We start from the raw sequence: 18,478 nt of genomic DNA, 5'->3' as shown, positions 1-18,478 counted from the left end.
GTGCTCTTTGGCTAAGCTGCCCATGCGTCATTAAAAAATCAGTCATCACCAAGCATCCTCAGATTACTTTTTCAAGTGGTACGACTCATCTGAGCCCCTCTCGAGTGAAATACCTGGTTATCCCGCAGTGATATCATTGTTGTTTCTTTCTTATTTTACAGGAAAAATAGATGTTGAGGCCTTGGTTGCATTCCACAAGAAGCGAAAGCTGCAAGATGCCATCCCAGATGTTCGCTTGTTACTGGCTAAACTTTGGAATGTAGGTCCCCTTTGAAAACAGCAAACTGCGCATTACAAACATGTGTTCACATTTGTTTTCATCCACATTTAAGCACCAGTGTAAACATTCGCTGCATGTCACTTTAGACCGTTCATAGCTGGAATTCTATTACCAGGGTTGCATGTTGATTGAGACGCAAAAAATGTGCAGCATTTGTTGCAAGCAACAAATTAACTGCAGCGCTCTTCTGTCTTCCCTTTTTGTCAGGAGTTTTCGACCAAGAGTGATTGCCCTGTGGTTCCTGGAGACATGACATTTGTTGCTGCTGGAGGGAATTCACTGGGTGCCGTGAGAATTTCACAGGAGCTTGAGTTTGCCTTGGGCAGATCACTGCCACTCCTGTTGGACAAGATCCTGAACAACACGTTTTCAGATGTTCAGGCATACTTGGCATCTGTGGCAGAGAAGAGGAAGTTGCCTGATGACCAAGTTCAAGCAAAACGTGCGAGATTGGCGCCACCCACAGCTGTGCAGACCGCTACATCTCCATCGGCACGAGTGAAGCGTACTTCTTGTTTTACCTGCACGACAAGATTTGGTACTTGGCATCACTGTGGCTGTGCCGAGCATTGCCTTGGACCAAAAGTTACAGGAGCAGGCCAGACGTATGCCAGACCAGTCATTTCTGAAAGGTGGAAATACAACCTTGGAAAGTGCATTGATGCATCTCCTCTCATCGTCAGCTATCAGAGGTTTGTTTTTACATTACAGGTTGCATTGTGAATATTGCAAATCATGGAATTTCACTACAGCAGTTCGAAACCTATTAATTGCAAAGTGTCACCGTGTGTTTAAGTTTTTGTTGGCTGTCTTAATCGCGAGAAGACATGAGCAGAGCAGCAGGTGTTATTTTATGTCAAAAGGAGGGTGAAGTAAGGGAATTAGTAAAATTACATGGTTCATTTCAGCTCTGAAACACCCACCACAAGAAGAACATGGACGGCATAAAACAGGCATACCTGCTATTAAGTTTGATACACAACAGAAAGGCACATATGCACATGCGAAAAAGCATTAAAAAGAAATGACAAATTTCACAATCCTTGTGATTATTCACATATCGTTTGCAGCCCCTTTCCGTTCATATGTGCTGAATTTAACATGCCAGTGAGTTTATTTAGCTCTGGGAAATGGTAGTGGTGTATTGAAAAAAAAAAAAGAAAGAAAATCAACAGCCAAGTCAAACAATAGGAGCATTTTACTGTGAGGTTACGTTTCTTGTCTCTGTGTTCTAATTGGCTAACGTTCAGCTGATATCACTGGACAAGTTTAAGTGTAACCCTTGCCCTTTTTTTCTTGGCTTTCTGGTGTGTCCTGTGCACCGTTTGTTTCCAGTTTCGCAGCTTGTTTTTGTTGTGTTGGTAATAGTGTACTGAGGACAGGAGGCTACAGTCAACAGATTTGAATTCCTTTTGCTACTGCAGGAGCCTGTAGACCCACAGAAGTTAGATGAGCTTCCACTTCATAAAATATATCTTTTTGACTAGTGTCAAGCTCATTCAGGGCAGTTTGACTTCGTGTGTTATTTCTGCAGTTTCAGAAGTGTAGCTAGGTTTAGCTCCTTTTCTAACCTCTTCTTCAATCTCGGAAAAATCTTGTCTTTCATTAGCACTTATAATGAAAAGAAAGCTCACTCAAGTGCTAACACATTGAATTACACTCTTTTTTTTTTTGCTTTTTATCTGATTCATTTTTTTTTTTTTCATTTTCTGAACAAGCTCTTTGTTAATATCTTCAGCAAGCCTTCAAAAGAACACTGAAGACAAGTAGAAATCGCAACTAATCACATAGAGAACACTTTAACCAAAACGGAGCTTTTGTAAGCTATTAAAGACCAAGAAACGAAATGCAGGTGTCGCCATCACCGGCCGATTTCGCAGGTAAAATGCATTCTTTGACACTGATTTTTGGGCATGGCCCCCAGAGGCCACACTACACTGCCATTCACTTCAAAGATGTGGCAACCCACCCTTTTCGGTAAGGATGTCGCGATTCGACTTGACTGATTGGAAGATTGTTAAACCCAAATTTTTTAAAGATAACTGCGCCATTTGCTCCCAGACAACCATTGGCATAGCCATAGAGAACCAGAGGATCAATTTTTTCTTCTCCATGTCCGTTTAGGATGATTTGAGACTCTTTCTTCATGTCTCATGTAAATGCCTTCTACAGTGTCGAGTGAAAGGTTGTAGGATGACACCTGGCCACAGCAACAAAATTTCACTGGAGCAAATGCAAAAATTGCCTGGACATTTACCCCCATGGTAATGTGAATTTCAGCGAGAGCTGGTGTGTTGCAAAATGCTCATGTCAGTTGGAGTGTTTAGTAATCTCTGTAGGGGTGTGGGATGCCTACTGTGTTTATGCTGCTACACTCACATTAGTGCCACATGCACAGTGAATGTTTTTTGCTAAAAACATTGTAATAACCAGCCGTGGGGTTGGGGAGGTAGGTAGGGGTGTAGGTTAGGGGTTGCTCATACACACAGTATGCACAGTTATGCATGGTCATAGCTCACTCACTGTGCTTTTAGCGCGCTGAACACCCACCTTATTTCTCATTGGACCGTCCATCACCAGCATGACATGCGCAGCAAGGGAAACATATGATGGGAGAGTCTGAGAAGAGAAAGAGGGAGAAGAGTGGATGGTGTTCGATTTCCCTTATGTGCCATACACTGCTGTCATTGTAAAAGTACCCGTATGCCATGTGATGTCAATGCATGTTAGAGAACACCCCAAGTGGATCATACCATACCACAACATACTATATACCACGCCATACCCTACCGTACCATGCCATACCATACCATATACCATACCATACTATACCATACCATACCATACCATACCATACCATACCATACCATACCATACCATACAATACCATACCATACCATACCATACCATACCATACCATACCATACCTTGTCTTATGTAGCTGCTAGAAAGTTAGTCTTGAGACCTGTTGTTCTCTTTCTGGTGTAGGGGTGACACGCTAGTGCTAATAGGATCCCACGCAGGACGCTTTTGTGCCTTAAACGAAAAGTCTGGAGATTGCTTCTGGGAGATTTCAGTTCCTGACCGGATAGAGTCTTCAGCTGGCCTGTCAAGCTGCGGGGGATATGTTGCCTTTGGTATGTGCCCCATGTTGCTGCATTGTCTTGTGCTGAGAGTGGCCTTTGCAACTGATATAAACAAAACTAGGCCAACTCGGCACCATATAAAAAAGCATGATGTGGACAGAAATTGTACTGCGTGATTAGGCAGCATAACAGTATGCAACCTGTACTGTAGTTGTACAAAATAACTAACAAAATGAAACCTATATATTGAGATGAGTGGCAACCGAAAATGACATGATGGCTAGTATATCCTCAATAATTCGGATTTCAAGGGACCGGAAGGAGTGGCTATCCGAAGGTCAATTTATAGAATGGCCCGTGCCCCGGGAGAAAAAAAAAGCTGCAAAAAATGCGAAAATGGACCATGCAATAGGCGATATTTTTTCATGATCGCTTGTCCTGCCAGTGGCACGACTCTCTCTCCATTCGAGAGACCCCCCCTTCCACCGAGAGTTGTATGAAGGCAACAGGACAAGTGCCATGGGCTTGGATGTCAAGTATATAATGCATTGTGGAATTATCAAACAAAACACAGCATGCTTTCACATTGTGATTATTTGAAGTGGGTGATTGGCCTTCTTGTTTTTATCAAGTGTGTTATGTGGAAGAGCCCACTTGCAGAATTCGCATAAGGGCTGAGCTTAGCAGTGTCCGAATGTGACCGGTCCGCACGAGAAACAACTGAAAAGAAAGCAAAGAGGACGCCTTTATATTGTTTTCCTGGCACTTTAAACTCGATCTTCTGATAACTTGCCCAGGTATTGTGATATGGGTGTCTCCTTGTTAGTCAGCAAAAGTTAATTGAACTCCTGCAGTTGATCTTTTGCATACTCATCTTACATATGCCAAGGATTTACGTATGTTAATTTTAATTTCACTTTTTAAACCTGTCACTTAAATTAATTTAATTAGTTAAGTCCTTCTCTCTTATGCTTGCCTAGGAAAACATTACGTGTTCCTTTTTCTGTAAACCCTTTGACGTGCCATTTTTTTGTTTCCATCAAAATAAAATATTTTTTCGCCTAACTGGTATGTCCAGGCCTTAAGAAGGACAATTTCTTAGTTTTCAGTGCAAATACTATCAGTTGATTTTTTGCAGGGATGTGCGAAATTTTGAACAAAGTGTCATAATTGATGAAAATAGCGACATTGAAATGCTGTGACTTATCAAATAAACACTCGAAAGATTGTGGAAATAATTTGTATTTCAAAGGTGCACATTATGCTTGAAATTGCAAAAAAAAAATGGTGTTACTACTGGTGGAAAAATGTCTGCACATAAATGGTGGACAGTGTGCTACCCTGCTCACTGTTTCACAAAATATTATTTACTGCGTTCGCTATGTAGCATAAAAGATCACCTTATTTGTGATATGAAGGATGTAAGATTCCCCAAAAACTAAGAAATCACTGCTAGGTGCAGCCCACTCACAAAAAGCTGCGAGTTGTACACAGTTGTGTACATTGCATGTCAAAGGTTGCCTTTGTGTCAGGATTCCTGTAATTAATATTACTGGAAATCTTTCCTACTGCTAAAATAATTTAGTATTTTCCTGATAAGCTTCGACTTAGTTAGGTTGGTGCCAGCATCAATGTTTGCTTTGAGTGGATCTAAAAATCAACGGATAATTGCTCTCGTTTCTTGTGTTCTTGTGGCTTAGCTTGAATGGTGCTGTTGTATTCTCATGCCTCATGTGCTCGACAGGCTGCTATGATCATCGCATATACTGTGTTGACATTGTGAGCGGAGTTGTCAAGTGGACCCTAAGCACTGGTGCTGTAGTCAAAAGCTCACCTGCTACAAACAGGACAAACAACTCATTTGTCTGTGGCTCCCACGACAGATATCTGTACTGCGTGACTCAAGATGTGAGTAAATCACAGTTGATCTCTTGTTGAAAACTGTACATCTTTATTCTTTGAAAGCGAAAGCTTTACTGGCCTAGTCAAGCCAAGGTCTTCCGCGTTGCAGTTTGACCTTCAAGTAGAGGAGCGGTGGAGGTGGGGCTTGTGGAGTTGTGACAGCCACATGACATATCTTCTCTCATTCCCTCCTTTATCCCTTCCCTTAAGGCGCCGTTCGGGTGTCCGCCACGATGTGATAGTTGTTAAATTGAATTCAGCGCAAAAAAAAACCGACAAGGGACAAAGAGAGACACACTGAGATGTGATAGTTGCTGTGCCATTTCCTTTCCTCAGAAACCAAATCAAACAAAACAAGTGGCTGCCAGTGTTCATTGGCATTGGCGTTGACAACATTGTAGAGTTAGAATCAGTTGATTTTGACAAAAGGAAAGGCGCAACAACTGGCTGCTTGGGTCATTGGACACCTCAATCTCGCTTCCATGTAGGTGGCATGGCATTGGTGTCCACCTCCAAAAACCTGCTTGTGCTCAGTATTCTATGCATGCTAAACTACTAGCAATTTTTTAATTTTGGTTCTTTTTTCTTTTCCCTAAGATTTCTCAGTCTTGCACTTTTCCACCTTCAGTTACAGGGGCAGCACTAGCTTCTATAGATTGAAATTTCGAAATGATTGATTTGATTGTCTCGTAATAAGGATGACTCTAGGACAAATTTTTCTTCACCTGCGAGGTTTCTGTGAAAGCTGTATAAGCTTTCCTTTGCAGCCATACGGCTGCGCTTGGGTGAGTACTAATGAGTAATCACACCCTTATTACAAGTTTACTGCACTTTGGGGGATTCTCCTAAGTACATTGGAGTACAGTTTGTTGTTTGAAATCAGTGCCTGTGTCCACGCATTGCTTTCGAAGAAAAATCCAAATCTGACAGGTCCAGTCTGCTTTCCTGGAGTGTGCATGTGTTTACTTCCCGGTGCGCTGTCCCCTTTCATATTGGATACTCAAGGTTTGTGTTCACAACATAGCGTAAAGTGTACTCTTCAGTGCAGTTACAGCATTATCAGGCACAGTTTTTAAATGCAGCTAAAGTTCGATTCAACAAACTATTGCACTGTTGTAAGGGGCACCATCTTGGCTGCTCACATTCTATCGCCAAGCGATAGAGCTAGTGCCGAAAGAGCCCCCCATTCACCTTGCTTTTGCTTGCTATCTCAAGAAGCGTATCCAGCATCGCAAGCCGAGCTTGGGCCTGACATTGAAGGAACGCTTCATTCAATGGAATTAATACTGTAACCTATTAAAGCTGCTTGTAAAATGTGTTTGTCTTTCTTGCTGTAATTCAAGCTAGTGCTTCAAAATGAGCTTAGTTTTGATTCAAATTCAGCTTTAAGTGGACTTTTTTTTGTTCAAAGATGCCAGAATTTACCCTTCAAGATGCAGTGAGCACCTCAAAGGCAGGAAACAGAGGCCATAGCAAACAAGTATCAGCTGCCATGCATTATGTAAACGATCAGCACCAAAAGATCCTTGCGCAAGTGGCCGAAGCAGCTGAGTCCGGCCTTCTGTGAAGATGGATTGGATTTGGATTGGATTATGAGGTTTAACGTCCCAAAGCAACTAAGGCTATGAGAGACGCCGTAGTGGAGGGCTCCGGAAATTTCAACCACCTAGGGTTCTTTAACGTGCACTGACATCGCACAGTACACGGGCCTCTAGAATTTCTCCTCCAAAGAAATTCTAGCCGCCGCGGCCGGGATCGAACCCGCGTCTTTTGGGTCAGCAGCCGAGCACCATGACCGCTGAGCCACCGTGGCGGCCTTCTGTGAAGAGCTTTGATATTTATTAGCAGGGAGCCTGCCTGGACAGCTTTCTTCACCAAGCAATGGAGTCAGTCATTTCCAAAGGCGTGCGCAGGGTTCTCTGTTAGAGGGAGCAAAGTTTAACCGCAGCAGCCCCTCCCCACTCCCTCTCACCGAGGCCCATGCAGTCAAAACACAGCGCATCAGTGAGGAATAGCTATAAAACTAATTTTCAAAACGATGGAATTGTAAAATGTACAAAATATTATTGAGCAGTAGCTTTTACTTTCATGTGTAATATCGCTAGGGGAAGGCAGTCCCTGCGCCACGGTGGCATCAGTGTAACAATGCACTTCCAAAGGAATTTTCATTCTGTCTAAACTGCAAAAAATATGCGGGACATTGATCTTTTGTTAACTGCAAAAAATAACCTGAAAAGATTGCCTCAGAATGACCCGGCAATTAAGCAGCTCTTGTAACGCAACATCATGGGTCCTCGGCTGCCAGTATCATCAAGTTGAGTTGAGAATCTGTAAGCAACAGGTGGGATTAGCCTTGCGGTTTCTGCCGGCAATTGCTCCACCATGCCAGTATCATCAAAAAACCTGCATGGCCATAACACTGCACTATAAACAACGACGGGATAGGTTCGACAGAGTAAAACTATGAGGCGGACTTGGTGCCCCCTTAAATGATTAGAAGAGGGGCACACCCCCCTGTGTGCACCCTTATGGTTGTTTCAATATCCCTAGCTGTTCCATATGTGCAGGCAGCATAAGTCACTGCACTGGTCCTGTTCATAGGGGCACCCAAAATACTTGTAGAAATGCATTCCTGGGGAGGTTTTGCAGCTGTTTGAGCAGCCCACCACATAGCAGTTGTTTTTTGACATCGTTGAGACCTTATGTATAGCAAGAGCTCTGATTAATTGCGACTATCCTTCAGCACTCATATCATACAATATCAAACAAAATCAGTTGCCAAAAACTACCACAGTGTGAAATCTAAGCTTGAACAGTGCAGAAATCTAGCTGTGAGGCACATTTATATGTGCCTCTGATAGAGATTTAAGGCCGCTCAATTGCTGTGATGTAATGCCTAGTTTAGGAAATGTCACTTAGGTAGATACATACCAAGAAAAGTGTAATTCTACAAAGGTGTATTCACAAATCCTCAGCTTTTCTGCTGACTCATGCTTGCTGTTTGATCATGCAATGAAATAATGACACGTGAGAACTTCTTGGTATATGTGTCTCCTAGACTGGAAGCCTTCTGTGGAAACGGCGCCTGTCGGAAGGAAGCATTTTCGCATCTCCATCTGTTTCGTACAAACCGTACCAAATATACGGAGCAACACTTGTTGGTCTGGTTGCAGCACTGTGTCCCGTAAGTATCTTCAATAAAACTTCCGTTGAGCCTAGTTGGTACATGATGTTGTGAAGGTGTAGGTTGCGCAACCACGGGACAAACCACGAAGAAAGACACAGAGACACACACAAGCGTAAGTATCTGACTTGCCACACAGCTTCCAAGCCCTAGCTTTCTTAAACTTGCACAAGGTGTTATCTGAGCTGAAGAAAATGCAGTCAAGTGAAGTTGCATGCATATGCACTTTATGTGCTATGAATAGTCTGCTAGAGTCCATAATGTAATTCTGGTGCGTAACCTATTGCTGAGCATGCATTGGACGTGTCCCTTCCTGTCAATGTATGCCACACTTTTGTTGCTCTTGTGAGTGAAGGCAGAAGCATAAAAGAATGCATGCTGCTTCACACAAGGTGATTACATTTCGTTCCAGCTTGATGATGTAAGTCGTGACCACTCTAATCATGAATGGCCGAGATACGGCTCCCATACACAGGTTTCAAGGATGCACATGCCATGAAAGCAAAGAAATATTTTTCAGAGAATTTATAGCCTTTGCATCCCAAGGACAGTGCAGGCCATACTAAAGAGAGGTTTTGTGGGATTGCATTAAGCTGTTGCTAAGTCAAAAGTTCATCTTTTAGATATTTGAACCATGAAACAAATATGGCAGCCCTGCACGGCTGCATTGTAATGGTTACAGAGCGAGGTCTTCTTTTGCTCTCAGTTTTAACCATGTCTTTCTGGGGTAGCAACTGTATTATTCTTCTTATGTGTGCCGTTTGTAAAAAGTGCATTGCTGAATATGCTGCAGGCAACAGGAGCAATGCTGTGGACGTGCAAACTTGACAAGCCGATCTTTTCCTCACCCACCATTTGTGACACTGGTGTGGGTGTGTGCTGTGTTGATGGTAAAGTTCTCCTCCTCAGCCACTCGAATGGCAGCAAGGTGAGCAGTTACAGTGCTTAATTTTACTTTGCAAAAGTCAAGCTGTTTAATTCAAGTTGGAAGTAATTTTGCAGCAGAAGATGCTAGATATTGGTGACTAGTGAATAATTTTAGTTAGGACATTTATAGCTTTTTATTTTGTTTATATACTGGGTTCTTATGGCCAGACTTCGAGAGGAAAAGAACTATTAAAGGTCTAGTATCGTCTGTCATCAAGAACCATCTTATTTAATGACCTTATTATGTTTATTTGAATTAAACGTTTGGCACCACTCCACATCTTCCACATTATCTTGTTTCCATGTTTTGTGAGGGTTTTGACTGGTCTTTTTTTTATTTACACAAATAGCTGTGGGTCACCGAAGTTGCTGCTCCAGTCTTCTCTACACTCTCGCTGACCAGTGGTTCTGGGGACCCATCTCTAGTTGTCGGCTGCCACAATCAGTGCGTGTACAAACTTTCTGTTAAAGATGGATGCATACTCTGGCAGGCTCACCTCGATTCACCAGTCTTTTCGACACTGTTCTGCCCCACTGACAAGCCATTTTGTGTTGGTGCGACCACCAAAGGAACTTTGTGCATAATTAAAAGTGAGAGCGGAGAAGTGCAAACCTCGCACTGTTTTGACAATGAGGTGTTTTCGTCACCAGTTCTGCTTGAAGATCATATTGTTGTTGGTTGCAGAAACAACTACGTGTACTGCCTGGTTTTAGAGAGTAAATGTTTCCGCTGACTATAGAAAACCTTTGTGTGTCAGTTATTTGGCAGCAAAAAGCATTCACTTTTTAAAATAATTTTTGCATTTGCATCAGATTGTGGAAGCTGTTCTGCTTTTCTTTCTGCTGTTGGAGCTATCATGGAAGGTAACAAAATTTTCTAAATGCGTTTAAAATATTTGTTGAAATCTGTCTTTTACAAAGAGGTTAGAGTTCCAGTTGCTCCCAGCCTAGTGCTCAAAGTGATGTCTTAAAAATTCATTTATCTATACTTGCTAACCACGTGGTCATAGAAAGCAGCAGTTTGATCTTACCTGTTGCAAAATTTTACTTCAAAACCTTCATGGAGGTTAGCCACTTCGTGGAGGTGAGTAGATAGAGGTGCCGGTTGGAAGTGGCAAGTAAAAACTTGTCTTTCATTGCAACTTTATAAGCGCTGAAATGTATTGCTTGCTTTAGCTTTTAATTTACCTGTCAGACTTTTGTATTTATGCAGTTTTGTTACTGCATGCATCTGTTTCATTCATTTATTGCTATGTGACAATGAGATTATTAGTCATCTCAAAGGTCATGTGTTAATTTACTCGCCTCTGGCGTCACAAGTCAGATAACCTCCAAGTTTTGATCCAATGCTGGATTTGAAGATATACATGGGCCACATAAAGAGTTCCACAGCTGGTATGATCAAACAGCTGTGCACACAAAGTGGCGACGTGCCACTGCATATTGCCATCAGCTGTTGAAGCTGTGGCACACTCGTTTTTGCCGTCTCATTACATAATGCTGCATGTGTTCTAATAACATTGAAGTAAAATTCTAGTAAGTTGAAAGTCTTTGCAAATGGTGACCACACAGAATGACCGTCTGCGGAGTTACCATACATCACAAAACTATTCAAAATGTCATTGCTTCGGCACTGTTGCCTATTTGACTCCATACAGGCATCGAGATCGGAAAAGGGCGGAGTGGGTGAGGGAACAAACGCGGGTTAATGACATCTTTGTTGAAATCAAGAGGAAGAAATGGGCTTGGGCAGGGCATGTAATGCAAAGGCAAGATAACCGCTGGTCCTTAAGGGTAACGGAGTGGATTCCAAGAGAAAGCAAACGTAGCAAGGGACGGCAGAAAGTTAGGTGGGCGGATGAGCTTAAGAAGTTTGCGGGGATACAGTGGCGGCAACTGACAAAGGACAGGGTTAATTGGAGAGACATGGGAAAGGCCTTTGCCCTGCGGTGGGTGTAGTCAGGCTGATGATGATGATGAGGCATCAATTGCAGTAAGCTCGAAAGTTTGAGAAATGGAAACTTATTTGTATAAAAGACAATTGGGATCAGTTATTGCTCTTTAGCGAATTCTGCATTGCTATTCACAATCACTGGGTATGGTTGTATGTGCAAGCAGAAATTCAGTCACACTTTCAAGAAACTGTGATTAAATTTTCGTTTTGCATTTCTCTAGCCAATGAGAGTGCAAGAAGTGATACGTCATGTTGTTTCATGTTTTTCCGTACAATTTTCGGGCCATCCCGTGACTCTTGTGTTGTATGCATACGAAAACTGTGGTATCAGGTGCCTGCAAGAGCCACATATATGTGGTTATCTTGCGAAACACCTGCGGCGACAAGAGATGTGTTTACAGCGTCGGTGTGTCTTAACAGATAAATGCTCTAGCAACATGGTTGTACATACAGTTGTATACGGCGTGACTGGTTCGCATGCGATGGCAGGCCGGTCAGAGTGGCATGCTGATATCTCTTACGCATATGCCGTTGCCGAACTAGGAAGGATCATCATAACCTGTGACCACAGAGATGGACAGCGTTGAATTTTGGGTTTTGAAGAATGCGTGTTGGAGGTAAGTCAGCACCATGCGTTAGTCTCTGCGTTAGCTGTACCAGCAGGGACTCTGGAACAGGGGAAGAAGGGGGGCAATATCCTCCCAAAATTTTGTCAGCTGTTTACGCTCGACCAGATTTCTAACAAACCCTTCAATTTTGCGACATTAGAAATATAAAGCATAGTGTAGCTGAGCTAGTCAACTTCACACAGTCAGTTTTAAAAGTCTTTTTTTCAGTAACCTTAACCAGTCATATCTCTACTGAAGTCACTGATTGACTGCAGAGCCCCCTGTTCATGAGCATGATTAATAGAATGGAAACAAACAATGCGTAAACTTTCTTTTAAATGCAGTCGTTCACTTCTCGTGTACGCATGTTTATAAAACTGCCCATCTCAGTACAAGTTTTGTATACATTAAACAAGTACACAGCTTTGAACATTACGGAACAAGAAATTATAATAAAAAATTGGATGAACAATATAACATTGAATAAAATAAAAAAAACTCGAAGACTTGCCCCCACCCCCGCATAGAAAAATTTTACGAGGTCCTAAGCTAGCAGCGGTCCTTCATGTACCTGTGTGTTCATGCGAAGGCACTGACCAGTAGAGCCTGTTTATTGGCGCCGTGAAGCTTCAGACAGTGCTAGATGCCTCTTCTCGGAACTCATCGTTGGTCTGGGGATAACCGTGTTTATGGATGAGAATGGCTCAAATACAAATGTGAAGGCCTTTTTTAGCTCAACTCTCATTGCTGGGCGCCCACAGAGACGCCTGAACAGAGAGAATTGCACTGAGCAGCGAGCGCCATATATCCACTGACGCAAGTCTCTCGATAAAAATGGTGCTATAATTATCTTGTTTCTTCCCAAAACTGTGTTAGAGTACGTATATCGGCCGCACATACTGATTGTTAGAGCTATTTATAGTGAGCGCTTTGAAGTATTCGTTAAAATAGGTTGGTTGAAATAGAAGGAGAAATTTCTTCAAGAACAAACTTTCAGCTATGGTGGACATTTATATTGAAAACCAGACAGATTAATTACCTAATTAGTTTAAATGCGCTAATCAACTCAGACAAGACAATGCCATATCAATTTTTGGAACGAAGAAAGAGCCGTTAACGCCCTGCAGTGCAGAGGAATCCTGCTGCTTTTTCCCATGCAGAACTGAAACTGAACACATGCGGCATGCAGGAAGTTCACTGCAGATGATGTGTTGTATGGCCTAGAGCACTGCACGGGCCTCAATTTGAGGCCCAAGCCTGGCCCGGGCCCGAGACCTGGTGCCCGAGCCCGGCCCAGGCCCAGGCCCGCGGCTTCAAGCCCGGGCCCGGCCCAGGCCCGCTAAATTATCGCTCTAGCGAGCCCGGCCTGGCCCATCCCGCTTCACAGTAACGCTTGAGGTATACTGCTCACTGAGCAAGTAGACCGCTACTAGACCGATAAGAAACTGTCCGACAAAGGTTCTGAAACCACAATTTGCAACAGCGTAATCATAGTGCGGGAAACAACACAGGACAAACACGAGACGGGACATGCGCTTGTCCTGTCTAGTCTTTGTCCTGTGTTGGTTCCCGCGCCATGATCACTCTGTTGCAATGAATTACCAACCTGCCCAAGCCTATTCTGTTCTGAAGACCACAATTTGGCTTCCAGAAAGTTGGTTCTTTTTAACCCAGAAGGAAGGATTTGCTCGCCAGGCCCGTCTTTTGGACAGTGATCTCTTGTAGGTGCGCAAAGATAAACTCTGAAGTTCCGAGAGTCAAATAAAAAGGGCTGCAGACGCGCGTAATAGACTACTTTGCATTCCCCCATAATTTTAATCGGTTATATTTTGCCGCCTGGAAGTATAAACATTAAAGCTGCCTAGCAAGCAGGGGGATGACATTTGTTTAGTGAACACGATCTTACAGGTTGAACTCATAGTCGAACTGGTCGCCTTTCAGCAGAAACGAAAAGCTAAAAGGCTTGAGTATTTCACTGTGTGTGCTTTGAAGATTATAAGCGTCCTAAACTAATATGTTCTTCCCGAATGCATTTCTAATAGTGTATGGATATGTTTTGGGATGATGAACGATCAATGGCTAATTAATACCGGTTGAATTTTACTCTTACTGGTGTAGCAGAAGATAACGCGCAAACCATACGTGATAACTTACAGGGCAAAACACTTGTCATGACAACAAGGCTGAAGAAGCGGGGAGGGATAGATGTGGTTATGAGATGAGATTTACAAACTCTCGCGAGCTTTTGTGGCTATCTCATTTATGAGACGTTCCGCTCAGCTGATCAAAAAGAAAACCAAACGCGCTTTAGTTTGTGAATTTTCTCACATGAGAAAAATATAGCTATGAAATAAAAGCTATGTTTTGGGGGCTTAAGGGCCCAAGGGGAGTCAGGCTGTGAGAGACACCGAAGCAGAGGGCTCCGGATCATTTCGACCACATGGGTCTTCAACGAGCAATGATACTGCAAAGTACATGGCTGTCATGCTTGCCGCCTAAATAGAAATGCGGCCGCCGATGCTTGGAGCAAATCCGGGTTCCCCGACTCAGTAATCAAGCCACCGCCACTAAGCCACCGCGGCGTGGAAATCAGGAAATAAATAAGTCAATGAATAAAGCATAGTTTTTTTCTCAACGCGCACTATAACCCATAGCTCATCCGTGTCGCTGCTCTAATGCCGCAGTTGTGTACTTCACTCTGCAATAGTGAATGAATAATCGGACACCAGCCGTTTCTGTGCGGACCCAAGCCCGACTCGGGTCTGCAGCTTTAAGCCCGAGCCCGGCCCGAGCCCGCAACGTCAGACCCGGGCCCGGCCCCAGCAAAACAGATCATGTCCCGGCCCGGCCCGGCCCGCGGGCCGGGCTGGGCCCGGGCTTTCGGGCCGGCCCGAGCCCGTGCAGTGCACTAGTATGGCCTACATCACCCAATTCGAACTGTGCATGCTATTATACTGCTGCATGCATTTCGCCTTGCTTTGTCACTTGGTGCAAGAAGAAAGGACAACTAAGCAAAAGAAAATGCATGCTGCGGTACAGTAGCACGCGCATTTCAAATTGGGCATCATAAGCCAAACAAAACTAATTGAATGACATGTCAGAATAATAACTGACGATTTAGAGGTTTGTGGGACGCTCCACAATATGGCAATGAAATTTTCGCCCTGTACGCAGTAGCATAAAAAGTTATGTGATAGCATAAGAGCTTGTCAGACCATAAGGCGGCGCGGAGTGTAGCAGTTGGGCGGAGTATGAAAGAAAAGAAACAAAAAACAGCCACCGGGATTCGAACCCACGGCGGCTCGAACAGATCAGCTTTGCAGACCGCTGTATTAGAGTTATTATGTAGGTTCCGAGAGTTTCTCGTTTATTTTCCGTGCGCCGCTCGCGCCTCTATTGGCCAAACGCAATCACATGGTTGATAAAGCATCCATGCAATGAGGAGAAGGCTACAGCCCATTGGAACGCATACACTTGTGCTTTGGTCATTTCATTTTGTCCGAATGCCGATGTTCATTTAAAGTTATGACTTCTGATAAAAGCACGTAATTTTTTAACAAGTGATTGCCGATTGTTAAAAGGAAAACGCTTGTGACTTGTGGCTTTTACAATAGATGGCGCCACCCGTCCACATGGCGCGTATTTTGTTCGTAACTTATTCGTGCAGCCAACGAATTACTATTAAGTTCTGCCGTTCACCGCAATAATATTATGGCTAGAATAAAATTTGGCAGCAAATATCAAGCGGAATGAGCCTGCACTCGCTCTAACCGCTGCACCAAGTCTGCTTCCTACATACAAGAGTTGCGGCTTTCCCTCATTATTTGGATGCTTGGGACAGCAATATGGCGGATGTATGCGCAATACTGGGACCTCTGCTACAGTTAACTATACCTCCACGCTGCATTAGACCACTACGCCATTGCCACAGCCTTTCATTCCGCTTGTTAAACCACGTAAACTGTCAGTGGTTGGATCCTGACCACGGTGCGTTGCAGTTTCAAACAGGAGAGACCTATTGACGTAATTAAGTGATAGTCATCTCGCACTGTTCTTGGATGTCGTTGTTTTCACCACATTCCATCTGTGCACAAGTCAGTCCAAAATCAGCACCTGGGTGCTTGCACGCGCAGACCGAAATTTGAACGCGAACTTTGAACAAGCAGCAGAAAAAAAGCCGCTTGGGAGCGCCATCTCGCAGGCATGCAGCAAATCAAATGAAACGGCGGGAGATTTAACCAACAAAGTAAATTCTTACTGGTGATGCATCAACTCTGTGCTATCGAATTATGTAACGGGCCTAGCGCTGAGCGTGTCTGAATTTTTTTCATTTGATTTGATTACTTAATTTAACGAAACATATGCATGGTTTAAATTGCGCACTCTTATATCCCGGTATGTTTTTTTACTTTGGCTAACGTTATCTGGGGCACCTCGGGCATAATCATCATGTGGTAATCCGTTACGGCCGCTAAATGATTTGTCATTGAATGATGTTTTGGTTTCGTTATCAACAATCGAATGATGGCTGTGTCATCATAGCTGGGTTCAGGTCGCATGAGGAGTAAGGGTCAATTCCGATATGTGCAGACGGTCATTCTCTACTATATATTCAGAGATCCCTGGGATTATGTGCAAAAGGTAATTCTCTACTTTATATTCAGAGATCCCCGCGAGCCCTCGTACCCTTCCTGGCGCAGTGGTGCAGCGGTTAAGCGATGCACCACTGTTCTGCGATGGCAGATGCTTCCGGCGATGAGCCTTATGCGGCCTAGGTTGCTCTTCCCGAGCGGCCAATCATTAATTTAACTGCCACCTGCCACTGCGGGCAGTTTTCTCACTATCCGGTGGGCCGGTTGTGATGACTCCACGAGGCCACATGACCTATAGGTGGTCCACCTGCCTCCTAGGTTGCTCTCTAGGCACCACCTACGAGAGTCGTGCTCGTGATTTTTCGCTCATAATGCCGACGAGGCGGACAACTGCAACGCCGAGTCGCCGACATCGGATTTTCAGGACAATGGGGCCTTTGCAAAACATCTAAAATAATCGCTGATGCGTCGTTTGTTGTTATTCCAGCTCTTGCAGCAGGCTGGCTTCAGCCTTGTAGTGAATGGAAACTATATGTATCACTGCTTATACACTGCAGTTTTTTTTTTTCATGCCTCATGTGACTGAAAGCTTGACGTTATAGGGATAGATTGGTTGATGAATCGAAACAGTATGGGGGGAGGGGACGAGGACCTCGGGACATTCACTTTATTTGAAGCCACGTTGCGCGATACTCAAAAGTAAACGCCATGCACATAATGTTCAGAGTTATGAAGTAAGATGAAAATAAAAATGTGAAAATCGCGGTGCGCATGTGGTACCGATAGCGTTAATCGGTCCCACAGCGGTTCCTCTTGCCCACACAGATCGTGAGCGGTACGTGGGCACCACTCACGGTCGATCACAGGGAAGAGGTACCAGGAGAGGTAAAGAGTGCATCAAAGTGCTACGACTCCAAGAAACATGCACCCCAAATACAACATCGGGCGAGGCACAAGCGCCAGCCCTACGATAGTATGGGACGAAAGACCAGGCACCCTCTACATCGATGCAGCAGGGGCAGAAAGCGGAGCATTGACAATCGCAGTCACAACCTCATTCGGAAAGCTGGTAAACTGTGCAACGATGGAAACCTAACTCCACACACACGCCGAGGAAGCGGCAACAACCCTGATGGCTACTAACCCAAAAGCTATAATCATGAACTCGCAAAATGCCTTTCGTAATCTCACAAAAGGAGTAATCTACACCGGAACTCCTTGACTAAACATCCCCCAAACTTAGCTACAGACGTTTGGTTCCCGGGCCACCTGGAACCACCAGGAGGAAACGAAGCCGCTCGCATACCCGAGCCCTTCTTTACCGGGCGCCCCCAGGTGACACCACTGACTTTGAGGACTTGGTTGCCTCAGGGTCATACGTGCCATGCTACACACTTTAGAAAAGCTAGGCAGACATACCCCCGCCACGCAAAGCACTAAGCAAGGCAGAGGGACATACACTCAGATGCCTACAGGCAAGCACTTTCCTCACATCAATCTATACAACAGCAGTGGTACCCTACGCTACACACCCCGCAGCACCCACACTGTGGAGAGGTAGCTAATCTGCACCACATGATTTGGGCATGCCATTTCAATCCCTACCTACACCCCATACCCAACTCCTCCAAAGAGCAATGGGAGGTCTTCCTACCTAGCGATGACCCTGAACACCAGCAAGGACTGGTAGCGAGGGCCAACGCGGCGGCCTCGACCAATAGACTGCCGGACTAGGAGGTGCACCCAACAACCTCTTCAATCGTCTTTCGATTTAATAAAGAGTTTTCATTTAGTCATGTGAAAGACCACACGACATACATGTAAAGCCCTGCTTTAACCAGGCCGTTCGAACCTGCCTGCGTGGACTAGGGTTAGCGTGTCTGATTCGTAACGCAAATGTCCAGAGGTTCGATCTCTGACCACTAATGCTCTTTTCTGCTCAATT

General features: G+C 44.2%; 1 protein-coding gene across 6 annotated transcripts in view; it reads left to right on the top strand.

Annotated features, from left to right (window-relative positions):
- Aasdh (Aminoadipate-semialdehyde dehydrogenase) overlaps positions 1–11,018 on the top strand; it is a 38,695-nt gene extending 27,677 nt beyond the window's left edge. For 4 of the 6 annotated variants that reach the window (XM_089566746.1, XM_089566747.1, XM_089566743.1 and 1 more), the window contains exons 8-14: positions 162–259; positions 488–972; positions 3,269–3,417; positions 5,111–5,274; positions 8,327–8,452; positions 9,246–9,380; positions 9,730–11,017. In XM_089566746.1, the coding sequence (XP_089422872.1) occupies positions 162–259; positions 488–972; positions 3,269–3,417; positions 5,111–5,274; positions 8,327–8,452; positions 9,246–9,380; positions 9,730–10,113 (1,541 nt within the window). In that variant the 3' untranslated portion in view covers positions 10,114–11,017. Of the gene's footprint in view, positions 1–161; positions 260–487; positions 973–3,268; positions 3,418–5,110; positions 5,275–8,326; positions 8,453–9,245; positions 9,381–9,729 lie in introns of all 6 variants that reach the window. The other 2 variants (XM_089566742.1, XM_089566741.1) reach the window with 2 other exon arrangements.
- The last annotated feature ends 7,460 nt before the right edge of the window (positions 11,019–18,478 follow it).

This window comes from Amblyomma mixtum, chromosome 1 (assembly GCF_055824585.1).
Source record: "Amblyomma mixtum isolate Tamu chromosome 1, ASM5582458v1, whole genome shotgun sequence".
NCBI classification, from domain to species: Eukaryota; Metazoa; Arthropoda; class Arachnida; order Ixodida; family Ixodidae; genus Amblyomma; species Amblyomma mixtum.
Note: the sequence above shows the minus strand (reverse complement) of the source record. Positions and strands in the feature narration are given on the sequence as shown.